This window comes from Gekko japonicus, unplaced genomic scaffold, assembly GCF_001447785.1.
Source record: "Gekko japonicus isolate JY-2015 unplaced genomic scaffold, Gekko_japonicus_V1.1 scaffold3768, whole genome shotgun sequence".
NCBI lineage: Eukaryota > Metazoa > Chordata > Lepidosauria > Squamata > Gekkonidae > Gekko > Gekko japonicus.
The window spans coordinates 106-16,264 of NW_015166545.1; the positions used below are offsets into that span (position 1 = coordinate 106).

The following is a 16,159-nucleotide window of genomic DNA, read 5'->3' on the forward strand; positions in this document are numbered from 1 at the left end:
AGCTCCAAAGCCATCACCATTTAAAAATAGCTTTAAAAAACCCAACCCAAACCCCAGAAACTAAGAGGGAACCAATGGGCATCTGCCAGGGGGTTACTGTGGACTGTGAAGGCCAGGCACTCTGGACATACTCAGATGCACTTTCCCTCCCATTCCCCAAGGCTGGGCCTTGAACTGGAAAATCACATCCTGTTGTTTGACGTTAAGACAAGCACTCAGACCTTTCCAGCTAACATAAATGCAGATTTGTTGAACACTCAGCAGCTGTGTGGGTGTGGCCGGGCAGCTGTTTTGAACCAGGTCCCGGCGGTTTTGTGCTGGAAGTTGATCGTAAGGGAGATGAAGGCCATCCATCATGAGTGGCTTTTTTTGACTCTGTAATGGTTTAATATTCTGTGTAACGGTAAGCATGCAGAGTGGCAGCCGGTGTGCCTCCTTCCCCATTTATTCATACAACCCAAGGGAGGGGATGTCACTCCCGTGGCTCCTATCGGTGCCATTGAGCAGGAGAGAGCGTGTCCCTGTGCCAACTCCTGCAGAGTACCGCAGCTTTGGCGATGGTCCGGAGGCATCACTGATGGTGTTTGGTAGTTGCTGACTTTTCCCCATTTGGGCTGCGTGGCCGGAGGCACTCTTGTTAACTCAGGCGCTCCGTCCTTGTCTTTTATGGTTGTGTGTTAGGACAGACAGACCCCTCCTTATCGGGGCAGAGAACGTGGTCCTCATCCACGCAAAAGCGGTGAATGCCGGCGAAGGGGCCTACGAGGCCGAGCTGGTAGTGGAGCTGCCGAGGGGAGCGTACTTTCAGACGGCTCACAGCATCTCACGGGTAAGGAGAGCCCCAGCATTCATCGAGAGGTCTTGACACAGCTCGCCTGAGGTTCCTGCTGCAGAGCGGAACTGAGCCGGGAAAAACTGGGCCGATCGCTTCCTCTATGCAGTTGTCTGCTTTCTGTGAGATGTGTCTGCGTGGAGTGCTGCTGTCCTTTAAGGCAGACCTGGACCGTTTTCTTGCACACACGGGACTCTGCCCCCTTGTCGGGCAGCTCAAGCTTGGCAGCCTTTATTGTGCTAGATCTGGAAATTTCAAGATATTCCCTTATTCCCTTATATTAGTCTAGTGCAGAAGATTCAGGCAGGGCTCTTTTTGTAGAAAACCCCCAGCAGGAACTCATTAGCATAACAGGCCACACCCAACAGCAGAAACTCCTTAGCTTATTAGGCCACACCCTGACAGCACAGCTCATTAGCACATTAGGCCGCACCCCCATGTTACCAGAGGTGTGGTCATCCAGCCACACCCACCTTTTGCTTCTTATTCTGTTTACCTTGTCTGTTGTCCAAACCCAGGGCTTTTTTTGTAGCAGGAACCCCTTTGCATGTTAGGCCACACACCCCTAATGTAGCCAATCCTAATGAGTTTCTGCTGTTGGGTGTGGCCTATTATGCTAATGAGTTCCTGCTGGGCATGGCCAACTTGGGAGCCAGCCGGAACTCCATTCCTGTGCGTTCCTGCCCCCAAATAGCCCTGGATTCAGGTGGGCTGCCGTTTCGGTCTGAAGCAACAGAACAGAGTTCGAGTCCAGGGGCACCTTTAAGACCAGTGAAGAAGAAGAAGAAGAAGTATTATACCCCACCCATCACTTGGAGTCTCAGAATGGCTTACAATCTCCTTCCCTTCCTCTCTCCAGAGCAGACACCCTGTGTGGTAGGTAGGTGGAGCTGAGAGAACTGCTCTTGAGAGAACAGCTTTGAGAGAACTGTGACTGACCCAAGGTCACCCAGTTGGCTGCATGTGGAGGAGGAGTGGGGAATCAAACCCGGTTCTCCCAGATTAGATTAGAGTCTGCTGCTCTTAACCTCTGCACCAAACTGGCTCTCACAAAGTGTGCGCGCGCACAAAAGCTTATACGTAGAATTAAACTTTCTTGGTTTTAAAGATGCCACCGGACCCAAACTTCGTTCTGTTAGCCTAGTATGTTAATTTGAAGATCTTCCCTAAAGCAAAACCTTCGAGTAGGCAGTTCAGCTAGTAGAGAGTGCTTGCATAAACCTCTTGGAGCTGTGCCTTAGATGAAAACTGTTTGCACTACTCCTTGTTCTATTGGTCTCTATTTTGGAACCCAGAAACGTTACGTGGTGTCAGAGGCAGGGAATGAGGAGTGTGCCGGCTTTGACTGCGACGTATTTGGTGAACCAGGAGCTGCGCAAGCCCCACCTGCGGTGAGTGAGATATCCTCCGTAAGTAGCCCTTCTTCACCTAGGGTTGCCATCACCCTGATGGGAGGGGTTTTCCCCAATTTCGGGGGCCCCAATCCGCCACCGGCCAGCTGGCCAGCAGGAGGAGCCCTGCCCCCAATGAGCCCCACATGCCTGATGTGTCCGGCGCGATGACGTCACCCAGAGGTAACGTCATCACGCCGGGGACACTCTAGCATTTGGCGAAAAACTCTGTGGTGACCACTGAGTTTTTAACCAAACGCTAGAGTGTCCCCGTCACGACATGCCCAGTGTGATGACATCACTTCCGGGTGACGTCATTGCAGCGCACGCCTGGAGAAGACCCCAGAGAGCAGGCTGGAGCCCTCCGCCAGTAGAAGGTAAGGACCTGGCAACCCGATATTCAGCACAGATATGCCGCAACCACCATCAGGTCTGCAGCTCTCTGGAAAACAGTTGGGAAAACAGTTAAGACAGCAGGTTGAACTTTGGCCGCTATTGGAGCCAATGAAAAACCCGATAAGGTCTGGTCGTCCCTTTTCCTGCATTCTATAGGACAGGAGGCTTGAGACATTTATATACCCTTAGCTTTGCAGAAGGTGAACATGTGAAACCTAAGATAATAGATAAGTCTGAAGAATATTGCATGCCTAAAAATAATTAATCTTTTGGACGGATCAGGTCTTTCATATGCATGCAATGGTTTGCCAACAAGAGGGATATGGAATATTGAACGACATCTAACTAGTTATTTCTGTTTTATTGTTTTTCAACTTTATTCTGTGCATCTTATTTATTAGAATTGTATTTATGAGCTGTTTGTTAACCACCCTGAGTCTTTAGGGGTGTCAGAACCCACAGCCAACAACGAAGTACACGCATTCAGGAACTTTTATTGCAGAGCTATAGATGCAGTAACATAGGCACTGTTAAGAATGGCGGCGGGCCCATGGGCATAATAGGATATAGGGTATTCGTATGCACCCCCCCCCTCAGCACTGGCCAATTAGGCACCCTCCCGCGCGCGGGATAAAGCTTAGAGACCGTTAGGTAGCTGAAGCTGAGAACGAACACTCTCCCACGACACCTAGGGAAAACCCAGACACCACAACACCCTCCTGCACATCTGTATAGATAAGCGTTTCGGCGCACAGCAGAGGAAGCACAGAAAGGAATGCAGGAGCAATTAACCTGAAAGGAAAGCAATAGCAATGAACCAGATACAGACCAAACTCCCCAACCTTCATGGCAGCATAGCTGACAAGGGGGAGGACGGTATACAAATGTAATAAATAAATAAGGAGTCTTTGATACGGGACAGGATTATTTGTGGTATCAGGGATAACAACGCAGTTAGAGAGAAGCTCCTATGGGAGAAGGACCTGTCCTAGGATAAAGCTCTTCAGATTCTCAGAGCTTCAGAAACAGCGAAGGCAAAAGGCAGAAGTTTGATTTCAGGGGGTGCAGGTCCGGGGTGCGGGAAGTTCAGCTTCAAAAGCAGACGTTCCCGCCTCACAAGTGGTTTCCGGGGGACACCTGCAAAAGAGACAAGCCTGTAAAAACTGTGGATTTCCCCACAGTCCTGCACAGTGCAATGCATTTGGAAACGAGATAAAGAGAAGGTCCTAGCGACAGGCATGATGCCACTCCACAGTCCGAGGAAGATGTTCAGCAGTTCTTGGAGATGGTGAATTCCCTGGGAAATTTCATCCCTCATCTGTCTACAATGGCTGCACCTCTTCAGAGACTTTTGGGACAAAAAAATGAGGGGTGCTGGGCAGTGTTCCCTCTAAGCTGAGTTAGTGTGAGCTAGCTCACAGTTTTTTAGCCTCCAGCTCACACATTTTTATCTTAGCTCAGGAAGGATGGCTCCAGAGCAAAGTAATTTATGCAGTAGTCAAATGGCTCGCTCACTACTTTAAAGCCAGTAGCTTGCAAAGTAGGATTTTTGCTCACAAGACTCCACAGCTTAGAGGGAGCATTGGTGCTGGGAATGCAGCACAAAGAACCACCTGATTCAACAACCAGTGTTAAAGTTCTACAACCCACACAAACCTATCAAAATGTAGACAGATGCATCCTAAACTGGCTTGGATGCAGTCCTCTTATAAAAAGAAGATGAGCGCTGCGCGCTCCTTGTTCTTTTGGTCTCTGATTCAGAATCCGGAAACATGACAGCCTTTATCCTAATCAGCTGGCAAAGAGCCTCGGGATCCAAACTGCACTGTCCTGGCAATGGTTTGGCCTGTGCCGTGTCCACTGAATACTGCCGTGCAGTGCTATTTTTGGTCAGGAACGCACAGGAACGGAGTTCCGGCTGGCTCCCGAGTTGGCCACGCCCAGCAGGAACTCATTAGCATAACAGGCCACACCCAACAGCAGGAACTCATTAGGACTGGCTACATGAGGGGTGTGTGGCCTAACATGCAAAGGAGTTCCTGCTACAAAAAAAGGCCCTGGGTTTGGACCACAAACAAGGTAAACAGAATAAGGAGCAAAAGGTGGGTGTGGCTGGATAACCACACTTCTGGTAACAGGGGTGTGTGGCCTAATGTGCTAATGAGCTGTGCTGTCAGGGGTGTGGCCCAATAGGCTCATGAGTTCCTGCTGTTGGGTGTGGCCTGCTAATGAGTTCGTGCTGGGCTTTTTCTACAAAAAGAGCCCTGCGTGCCGTGGTTTCAGAAAAGACACAGATTGTACAGCTGTGGCCAGAAGTGCCTTGTGGTGTAGCTCTGGTGGGGGTATGAACATCTGTATAAGACGTCCAGGAGCAAGTTTGGCATTCGCTACTCTGGTAGGGGGGGCCCCCCCACTATCAATGCCTTGTGCTTTCGTTCCGCCGTCCACCAGCACTGACCTCCCCCCCCAACACACTCACTGTCTTGCCTGCAGAAGCTGATTTGCAATTCCCGCAAGGAAAATGAGACCCACCTGGTGGCTTGTGAAATAGGCAACCCTATGAAATCCCACACGGAGGTAAGCTCACATTCTCCCGGAAGCCACACATTGTCCTCTGGTCCTTGAGCCCTGTGCCAGGTTTGGACGGAGGGCTAGCTGTGGTTATTCAGCAATGAGCAGAGGGCACTCTGCCCATGCTCAGGGGCATTGTCATCCAGGCTTCAGAACTGATCCTAGAATGGGATTTAATTTTCCTTTAACATTCTCTGCATGCGACCCTCCCTACAACCATTCTTTCTCCTTTCCCACTCTCTCCCCACCCCCAATATTTGCCCCGTGTATCCCACTCTTCTTTGTGGAAGGAGGATAACTGTGATTAGATGCTCTAACTAAATTGGGGGGGGGGGTTTCCTCTGCGCTGTGCCATGCAGAGAAGCGAGATGGTCCTGGGCAGCCAGCACCAAAAGGCACCAGGACAAGGTCTGGGGAGTGGGGGAGAGAGGAATGGTGGGTCAGAGGAACCTCAGGTCTGGCTGGGAATGGGCAGAGCTGGGGAGGCTGGAATGAGCCAGCTCAATGTGACTACCGGGGGCAGGAGGGGGCTGCATTTTCAGGTCAGCTATAACCACAAAGTAGCTTGCGAACCTGTGAAGCCTCTGAAAGTGAGGTGCAGGCCAGCCCTCCCCAAGGGCCTCTTGGCATTGCTGCCTTTTGTATTTTGGAGACCCAAGATCTGACCCTGGAAACAGGATCTTACATGTCACACTTTAGTTGGCATTTTTTCTTCTTCCCCATATGTACATGTTGATGAAATAAAATGTGTCCAGACACTGAACTGCAGGCTGTGGAAGGTTGGTAGTTCAGCAGTTCAAGACCCGAGTTGCCGCATGATGGAGTGAGCTCCCGTCTCTAGTTCCAGCTCCTGCCAACCTAGCAGTTCGAAAGCAAGAAATTGCAAGTAGATAAATAGGTACCACTTCGGTGGGAAGGGAACAGTGTTCCGTGCGCCTTGGTGTTTAGTCATGCCGGCCACATGACCACGGAAACGTCTTCGGACAGCGCTGGCTCTTCGGCTTGCAAACGGAGATGAGCACCGCAACCCTAGAGTCGGATTCAACTGGCTTTCGAGCAAGGGAACCTTTACCTTTTCCTTCATTATATGATGCTGTCCTCATCGAGCTCTGGCCAAGGGATGCAGGAAATGCCCTGCCATCACTCAGCAGAGTACCAAATGTTGGCTCCCAGAGATTGCCCCAAGTTGCTGGCAGCCAGGCCCCTGTCGGACATACTCCTCTGCTTCTGTACTCTGGGCCTCCTCCCACTTCTCTTTCTGTCCTTCCTTCCCGCCCCCGCCTACAGATCCAGGTGGACATGGAAATAAGTGTCAGTCAGCTGGAGGAGGCAGGTGACAATGTCACTTTCAGGATGCAGCTCAGGAGGTAAGGGTCAGCTCCGGTCTACTGCTAGAGTCCCCTGGATCCAATCCAAGAGACTGGATCTCACTTCTGTGAGCAGTGCAGGGAAGTCACACCGTGAAATCTCAGGAATCAGGACTGCTGTGCCTTGGAGCCAGGCCACCATGATGGGGAGGGGATATTTATGAAACCTGAGGAGAAGCGGTCCCCTATACGCGAGCCCCTTTCCTGGCGGGATTCCTGTGCGCAACAGCAGAGACCATCTGGTGTGGCCAGCTCCACCACCACAGCCCTCCGGGCGGCTCCTCTGCCAGGATTCCCGCACTCCAGCGCCGGGACTCCGAATGGCCGGCGGCCGGCCAGCCAAGAAGCCTCCCTGGCTTCACTTCCAATGTTTTCTGCAGCAGGAACAGAGACAACCCGAACAGCGACGAGAAGCTGCTCCATGTGCCAGTCGAGGTCGAGGCTAGGATGACGCTTCGGGGGTGAGTGAGGAACCGGGGGGCACCAGAGAGAGGAAGCCATGAGAAACGTTCGGCTGGAGCCTCCTTCCTGGGCATGTTGCTTTCCCATGTGCACAGCTGGTGTTTTCATGGGGAAAACGTGTGACCATACAGCCCCAAAAGGTGCACATGCAGCCTGTGATCTGTGAGACATTCTTCCTCATGGTTCTGTCAGTGAATAAAGACGAGGCCACTGTAAAGGTGGCCTTGGGCTTTTCTGCATTCTCCCTTTCTTCACTTGTGTGTCCCTGTTGCTTCGGGGAGGGGGTGTGTGTCATTTCTGCAAGTGTTTTGCCCCTTGTCCATTTTGTAAATCAGACGGGTGACCCATCTTGCAGAATTGTCCCAACAATGAATGAGATGAACATCGAAATCTTTAGCTGTACCCATGATAAGTTGCTTGAAAACCCAGACTTCCTTAGTGACAGAGCTGGAAGGGGAGAGGCAATCTATGAGCAATGTATACTCCAGACTCAATATCACATCACTGTATGTCCGGCAAAAAAACCTACTGATTTAAAGTGCAGGGAAATGTGCCAGATGCACAGAGATGTAATATTGAACTGACCACTAGAGGGAGACGAACGCATCCCCCTAAGCAATAGGGACACACAAGCAACACGAATGCGAACGCGGAAGAGCTGCTTGTGGGCACTGGGAAGAGCAGGTGCTGGAGAGAAGGTTGGGGCACCAGAGAGAGAAAGCCGTGTGCCAAGGCAAGAGGGAGAGGGGAACCTTGGATGACCACTTTCTTTCTGCTTTCCCCTAGGAGCTCTGCCCCAGCCAGCGTCCTGCTCCCACTGGTCACTGAGTACCCCAAACACGAGAGCAAGAAAGTGGCTGACTATGGGCCCCAAGTGGAGCACATTTATCGGGTACAAGAGGAGCTGCGGTTGGGATTGAGGATAATGGGTGGGGACACGTCCCCAGCTCACCACTCCTATTTCCCTGCTCGCTGACCCATTTTTCTTTTCAATCATCCACTCCAGTTGCAGAATGATGGTCCGAGTTCTGTTTCCAGGGCTGAACTTCTCGTGAACTTTCCCAATCGTTTCCGGGGAAACTTCCTACTCTACATCACAAAGGTGACCACGGAAGGCAGCATCAGCTGCTTTCCTTCCAACGAGACCAACCCCCTGAAGGTAAGACTGGCTCAGTTGAATCGGGCCCAAGGACAGTCCAGACCAGCATCCTGTTTCTTACTGGTTTATTTGGAAATGTATGGTCTGCTTTTCTCCCAAATGGGCGCCCAGAGCAGCTTAAAACTGCCTTCTCCCCTCCTCTGTGTTTTCTTCACAACAGCCCTGGCAGGTAAGTTAGGTGTATGCGGGGCTAGGCAGGGGCGAGGTAGTCAGGATACAGTCCGAGGTCAAGAGCCAGTCACGCAAGTTAGCCGGAAACCAAGTCCAATACACAAAACAAGAGCGGGGTGGTCAAGGTATAGTCCAAAGTCAAGAGCCAGGCAAGCAAACCAACCAAGAAACCAAGTTCAACGCTCAAACTATTAGAGTCGTCAGGAAACCAGAGTCCAAAAGAGTCAAGAGCCAGAGAGTCAAAAGTTCGGGGTGCAGAGTCGAAGCGTGGTCGTTCAAACCGAGGTCAAGGAGCCGAAGAAATCCAGACAGGAACCAGGAGTTGGGATCACGAGCGAGGAGGTGCAGAGCTTTCGTCCGAAGAGACTAGTTGCTGGCACGATTTGTTGGCATGAGGGCGTGGGTTAAATAGCCCATAAGCCTGCTGGCAATTAGCGCGCTCCAAGCGAGTCCCAGCTCCTGCTAATACTCGGGGCTGAATGAGCGCCTGCCACGCATGCATGCCACCCCCAGACTTTTAGATCCCCCAAATATGCAAACTGGCATTGTAAAACCAGCGAACCACTCAGCCTGAGCAGTACGCAACTGGCTGATGGATTTAGATGAAAGACCGGACAAAGCCATTTACAAAGCTGGCCGAAAAGGTGGCGACCAAGCCCCCTGGTGGGACCCATTCGGACGGGGGGGGACAGGCTGGTCAATGGGCTGGCAGTCCTTGCGATACCTGGGGCATGGGCTTGGTAAGGCTTGAAAAGTTAAAACTGGCCCCTTGAACCGAGCTCAGAAACAGACAGGCCACCAGTGCCAGTGTTCCAAGATTAGTGGGGAATTTCACATTACCCAGTTTCACCCGGTTTCAAGCCGGCAATCATCCGTTTTGAAGTGAACCGGTACAGGGCTGTCATTTCACACAGGACTTGCCCCTACCGGAAATGAGCCAGATCAGAAGCGGTTTGGCATTTCAGACTTGCACCGCTTTGTTTTCCCGCCGTTTTCCTCCCACGCGGGTGATCGATTTTTTTAAAAAAACCTTCGATTTATAGCGCTATAGCAGTATAACAAAACACTCCATGCATTCCAATGGGATTGATATAATGCTATTCTGTTGTACCGTTATAGCGTTATAGCGCTATAAATCGAACGTTGGGGGGGGGAACAGCCGGAGATCGCCCACGCGGGCGAAAAAAGGCGGGAAAAAAGCGTATCGGAACCGGGAGAGGGCACTGGAGACCACTTGGAAGTGGATGACAGGTAAAACGCTTCAGTCCCGGTTCCTAAACGGGACTGAAGCGGTTGTGTATGAAATGGCAAATAGATTCCGGAAGGGAACCGGTTCTCAAACAACCGGTTCTCAAACGGGTTTTGTCTGAAATGACAGACCAGAACCCGTTTGAGAACCGGTTCCCTTCCGGAATCTATCGCCTGTCTGTAATTCCCCTAGTGTTTTCCCCACAGCGGCCAACTTGGTGCCTCCAGGAAACCCTCCGGCAGGCCATCAAGGCCAAAGCCCGCCCTCACCATTGCCCTCCAGAACTGAAATTAAGTGATGTACCATCCCTAGACATGGAGGTTCTGTGGCAGCATCTGATAGACAAACCCTTTGTGACTCTTATCCTAATTTTATTTTTATTTTTTTAGCTGGGAAATTGGGCCAGTCCTCTGAAGATGCAGCAAACTATATTTCACCTGAGCTTTGTCCTTTCATTGTAGCTAGAGGTGCTGGAGCCCACGGCCATCCCCAGCTACAACGGGACTTTCCAGCCACAAAGAGGGCGCGAGAAGCGTGATGTGACCGCAGAGGCTGACCCAGCAGCGCTGCAGGGACCTGTTTTGGTGGTGAGACTTTTGGGGGAATCCAGCAAACTTTTTTTTTTTAATTTAAATTTTTTATTGGCATGAAGCAATATATTACAAACAAGATATATAACATTCTGCTTCCTTAATTTTTTTTCAGTACATAAACATTAAATATATAACAGTATTTAATCAAGTTGTAAGCAATAAAATATAACAAGGTTTGAATTAACCGAAGTCTGCAAGTTTTAAAGACAGTTTTTGAAATTTTTCATATTAATCAGTGCTATAGAACATTACACTATTCTTTTTCAAAGATTTTTCCCTTTTTGCTTTCCTTCCTCTACATATTAATACTCATTTACATATCATATGTGATATTGTAGATCAGTGATGGCGAACCTTTTAGAGACCGAGTGCCCAAACTGCGACCCAAAACCCACTTATTTATCACAAAGTGCCAACACGGCAATTTAACCTGAATACTGAGGTTTTACTTTAGAAAAAACAACTCATACATTAACTTAAGATGATCCAAACAAAGTAAGGAAAGCAATCCCAAATGCTTTCATTGACTTAAAATTATTTGGCAGAGGATTCGACACTTTAATGATGGTCTGGGCCTGGCTGGGGCGATGGCACGCGTGCCCACAAAGAGGGCTCTGAGTGCCACCTCTGGCACCCGTGCCATAGGTTCGCCACCACTGTTGTAGTCCATCCAACAGGTATTAGATCTACAGTTCAGTTCTATGCCGTTTCTCCAGTCCTGGCCTACTGGCTTAATTGGGCTTGAACTGGAATAATAGGGGATAGGATCGCCTTGTTGATTTAAAATCCCTTCTTCAGTTTGTAAATAAGACGGGTAACCCTTCTTGTGGAATTGTTCCAACCAGGGGTCATTTCCTGCCGGAGCGCCCCAGAGCAGCGCTCTGGCAGTAAGGAGCCCAGGCCCCACTCCCCGTCCGTGGAGAGACTCAGAGAGGTGGGATTTAAATGCCTGGGTTCCCTGCCCTTCCCGGTTCTAGCCAGCCCACTGTGGCGGGTTGGCTGGAGAGGGGAAGGGGAAGGGGAGGCGGGCAGGCATGCCTGCCTTTCCCCCGAGACTCTCAACTTTTGCGGAGAGACTCAGGGAGGGGGGGATTTAAACTCATTTGCATATGCCTTAACTCATTTTAAACATGCCTGCCCCTTTGTCAGGGGGCGTGGCATATGCAAATGAGTTACGCAAATGATCGCATGCACCTCTTTTTCCAGGAAATGACCCCTGGTTCCAACCATGAGTGAGATGAACATCGAAATTTTTAGCTGTGCCCATGATAAAATGCTTAAAGACCCAGACTTCCTTCGTGACAGAGCTGGAAAGGGAGAGCCTATCTATTTAGTATTAATTTATGAAATTATTTACGAGAAAGTACACATGGGAGTGCACCTCCCCTGATCTTTTTTTAATCAATCCAGTGAGCTTACATTGAATTCTAATAGATGGAAACCTGATCTTCCTGCAGAACTGTAGCAGTCAGGCTTGTGCCGCCATCCTCTGCCATGTGGGGGTGCTGGAGAAAGGGCAGGGAGCTTCTGTCACCATCCATGCCGTGCTGTGGCTGCAGAGTTTCCAAGAGGTAAGGGGGGGGGCGGAGAGACCAGGGATCCATCTACTTCCCTCCTTTGCTAGGTGCAGGGCTATTTTGGGGCAGGAAAGCACAGGAACGGAGTTCCGGCTGGCTCCCGAGTTGGCCACGTCCAGCAGGAACTCATTAGCACAATAGGCCACACCCAACAGCAGAAGCTCATTAGGACTGGCTACATTAGGGGTGTCTGGCCTAACATGCAAAGGAGTCCCTGCTACAAAAAAGGCCCTGGGTTTTGACAACAGACAAGGTAAAGAGAATAAGAAGCAAAAGGTGGGTGTGGCTGGATGACCACACTTCTGGCAACACGGGGGTGCGGCCTAATATGCTAATGAGCTGTGATGTCAGGGGGTGTGGCCCAATATGCTAATTGGTTTTGCTGTTGGGTGTGGCCTATTATGCTAATGAGTTCCTGCTGGGCTTTTTCTACAAAAAGAGCCCTGGAGGTGTGTACCATAAGCAGTGCCCTCCTGCAGTGATGCTTGGGCACTGGGGGTCCTGGCATGGTTCTTGTAACTTTGCCGTGAGCAAACAGCAGTCCGGCAGTCCCTCCTGCTTTGCATTCACCTCTCCTGCCTTTTCTACTTCCCTTTTGTCGCTTTTGATATTTCTTCCTTCTTCCAGTTTGGTGCAGTGGTTAAGTGAGCTGACTCTAATCTGGGAGAACCGGGTTTGATTCCCCACTCCTCCACTTGCACCTGGCTGGATGACCTTGGGCAAGCCATAACTTTGGCACAGCTGTTCTTGAAAAAGAGCAGTTTCTGTCAGGAGCTCTCTCAGCCCCGCCTATTTCACAGGGTGCCTGTTGTGGGGAGGGGAAGGGAAAAGGAGTTTGTCAGCCGCTCTGAGACACCTTTGGGTAGTGAAGGGCGGGGTATAAATCCAATCTCTTCTTCTTCTTCTTCTTCCCTTCCTTCCTTCCCCACTTTCTCCCCGGATTCCCTCTATCCTTCATCCTCTCTAGCCGGCTGCAAGGTGTGCTAAAGGCAATGGACAGATGGAGCAGTCGTGGCTGGGGGGGGCACTGGGATTTGGAGGGTGGGCAGCTGAGCTCCAGCTGCCTCCCATGAGGGGAAGGAAAGAGTAAAGTATGTGTGAGTTGCACCTGAGCTCCCAGGTCGCCTCTGTTTTCATGAAGGGTCTGTGTTTGCTTGGAAGGGTTTTAAACAACAGCTCCGCCGCCAGCAGGAAGTGCCTAGCCACGGTAGCTGTTTTATTGCAAAGGAACTTCAGGAACAGAATGAAAAGGGAAACTGCTGAATCACAAGTTATTACAACACTCGGAACAACAACCCCCCGGGCTCAACAGAGATATTGGTTTCTTATCTCATTATAGGAATGTCTGTTTGGGGGGGATACTCATTGAGTTAGGTATTTATTTATTAAGTTATCTATTTATTTATATCCTGCTTTTACCCCCGTTGGGGACCCAAAGCAGCTGTCATCATTTCCCTCTCCTCCGGTTTATCTGCACAATAACCCTGTGAGGTAGAACAATGTTTGAGTCCAGTGGCACCTTGAAGACCAACAAAGTTTTTATTCTGGGTATAAGCTTTCGCATGCACACAGGGCACACAAAAGCTTATACCCAGAATAGAATAAAACTTTGTTGGTTTTCAAGGTGCCACCGGACTCAAACTTTGTTATGCTGCTTCAGACCAACATGGCTACCCTCTGATGTAGGTTAGGCTGATAGTGTGTGACTGGCCCAAGGTTACCCAGCGAGCTTCCACGGAACTGTTACATCAAAAAACTGGCCCTCCACTGCAGTGTGTAAGGCTTCTGTGAACTGGGGGGCAGAGCCAGCATTTTCCTTCCCCTAGGGCAGTGATGGCGAACCTTTTAGAGACCGAGTGCCCAAACTGAGACCCAAAACCCACTTCTTTATCGCAAAGTGCCAACACGGCAATTTAACCTGAATACTGAGGTTTTACTTTAGATAAAACAACTCATACATTAACTTAAGGTGATCCAAACAAAGTAAGGAAAGCAATCCCAAATGCTTTCATTGACTTAAAGTTATTTGGCAGAGAATTCGACACTTTAATGATGGTCTGGGCCTGGCTGGGGCCATGGCACGCGTGCCCACAGAGCGGGCTCTGAGTGCCACCTCTGGCACCCGTGCCGTAGGTTCGCCACCACTGCCCTAGTGAAACTTGTGTGACGAATGTCTCCTTTCTTCCTATAACAGTGTCCCCTGGAACACTTCCTCATCGAATCCCAGGCCTGGTTCGGCGCCTCAGCAATGCCATACCGAATTCAGCCGAAAAATCTACCAAGTGGGACCATCTCGGTATGTCTGGAAATCTGTATTGCTGTGATGAATTTCTCTACAGACTCCAAAAGACTTTCATTTGAAACATTTCTGGACTGCCTTTCCACCCAGACAGGGTCCCCAAGGCGGCACGTATCAACATATCGAATCATTTCAACTTTAAAACAACATTTACAGTAAAACGTACCTAAAACAATTCAACAAAAACATATAGACACACATAAACACCACACAACCAGGGAGGAGGGCCAACAACGGGTACTGGGGATATGCCAGAACAAACAATCAGAGACATCCTTACCCACTGGCTGACAGAACAGTCTCCCTAAAGAGGGTGTGCCAAATTTTTGGCACCACAACCAAGAAGGCCCTTTGTCTGGATAACTGCAAAGGGAGTGTCCAGGGGTCATTTCGTAGAAAAAGAGGTGCAGGAGCTCATTAGCATAACTCATTTGCATAACTCGCTTGCATATGTCACACCCCCTGGTATCACCGGAAGTGTGTCAGAAGGCAACACCCGCTGCTCAGGCTCCACTGGACTGTTTTGGATTGCCACGTGTGGGGGGGGGGGACACCCGCAGATCCTTGTGCTCCTCGTGGCCCGGGGCTGCTGGGAGCAGGGGGTGGGGCTTGTTGCATGTGCCCGCCCCCTGGGCTCTTTACTGCCGGAGCTCCGCTCCTGTGGGCTCCCGCAGGAAATGACCCTTGGGAGTGTCTCAAACTCACTGCTTCCCCCACCCCCCCTCCCAGGCAGAGACGCTGGTGGAGAGGCTAGATCCTGACGCTGAGAAGAGCATCCCTGCCTGGTGGATCATTGCGGCTGTGCTGGCCGGCCTTTTTCTCCTTGCTGCCTCCATTACCCTGCTCTGGAAGGTGAGTGAGCCAGGCTGGCCCAACTGTGGCAGTAAAGGGGGGGGCAGAACCCCAAGGGCAAACTTGTACCTTGGAGAGAGACAGAGCACCCCCTCTGCTTGTCTGGTGGGAGGAGGTGCACACAGGCCAGCTAGCAGCTTCCTGGCTGGAAATGCCACCTCCTTGTGCCCCCTGGGGCCGTCAGCTCTGGGTTGTGAGATTCCTGGAGATTTTGGGGGGTGGAGGCTGGGGAGAGTTGAGAGACCTCAGTGGAGTATAATGCCATAGAGTCCGCCTTCCAAAGCAGCCATTTTCTCCCGGAGAGTTGACCTCTTTTACCTGGAGGCCAGCAGTGTTCCCCCTAAGCTGAGTTAGTGCAAACTAGTCCTTGTACTAGTTTGTAGGAGGAAGTAGGACATGCAGCAACCAGGCAGTGCAGGTAAAGAGTGCTGGATGTGCACTGAAAATCTATTCAGCAAAAAACTCTCAGATTTGCTACGTAGTTTGATTTTGGTTCCCCTCGCCCCGCGACGAGTAAGGGAAAGGCACGCCATCACCAAAGGAACAGCCATGGGTTCTCCAGCCTCCCAGGACCCCCAAGGAATGCGGTTTGCAAGTGGATTAATTCACAGATGCATTCCTAAAACAGAGGCAGGAAGGGTGCATCTCTGGGAATGGAAAACTTTGTGCAAATCTGAAATTCAGGCAGGCTTTTCGAATTTTGATTTAAATGTTTTAAGTGTTTCGATTTCATCTTTGAATTTCTTGGGACAATTAAACTAAAATCTTGTCATCTTGATACGCTTCCAGGTAACAATATTAGGTATGAGCTCCCCAAAAATCCGTATTTCACACCCTGTTTTCCCATGTTTTTAAAAAGCACAAACCTAGTAAAGTCTACAATTTAACTCAACAAACTTCACGGAAATATGAATTCAGTATTTCAAAAAGTATGGTCAAATGTTTATAACGGGTTGGAAACCAACGCTAACTTATAACAAACATATGTAAAAATATAGGAAACTATAAGTTCAAAGAAGGAGGTAACATGAGGAGAAGGATCTGTTATATGTTATAGGTGTATGTTTATGTTATGTTCTGTGCTGTTTTGTTTGGTACACGTCAGGGGTCGTTTCGTAGAAAAAGAGCTAGGGGAACTCATTAGCATAACTCATTAGCATATGCCACACCCCCTGACATCACCGGAAGTGTGTCATAAGGCCACACACCCCGCCCCCAACGGTCCCGGCCGCCACCGCCG

General features: G+C 50.1%; 1 protein-coding gene across 1 annotated transcript in view; it reads left to right on the forward strand.

Moving 5' to 3' along the window:
• Positions 1-681: 681 nt before the first annotated feature.
• Positions 682-16,159, forward strand: part of LOC107111368 (integrin alpha-IIb-like) — a gene marked incomplete at its 5' end in the record, with an annotated part of 16,806 nt that continues 1,328 nt past the window's right edge. The window contains 11 exons of the mRNA XM_015412336.1: positions 682-829; positions 2,128-2,223; positions 5,113-5,196; positions 6,478-6,557; positions 6,938-7,018; positions 7,806-7,911; positions 8,026-8,178; positions 10,060-10,185; positions 11,649-11,762; positions 13,963-14,064; positions 14,797-14,919. Of these exons, the coding sequence (XP_015267822.1) occupies positions 682-829; positions 2,128-2,223; positions 5,113-5,196; positions 6,478-6,557; positions 6,938-7,018; positions 7,806-7,911; positions 8,026-8,178; positions 10,060-10,185; positions 11,649-11,762; positions 13,963-14,064; positions 14,797-14,919 (1,213 nt within the window). The remainder of the gene's footprint in view (positions 830-2,127; positions 2,224-5,112; positions 5,197-6,477; positions 6,558-6,937; positions 7,019-7,805; positions 7,912-8,025; positions 8,179-10,059; positions 10,186-11,648; positions 11,763-13,962; positions 14,065-14,796; positions 14,920-16,159) is intronic.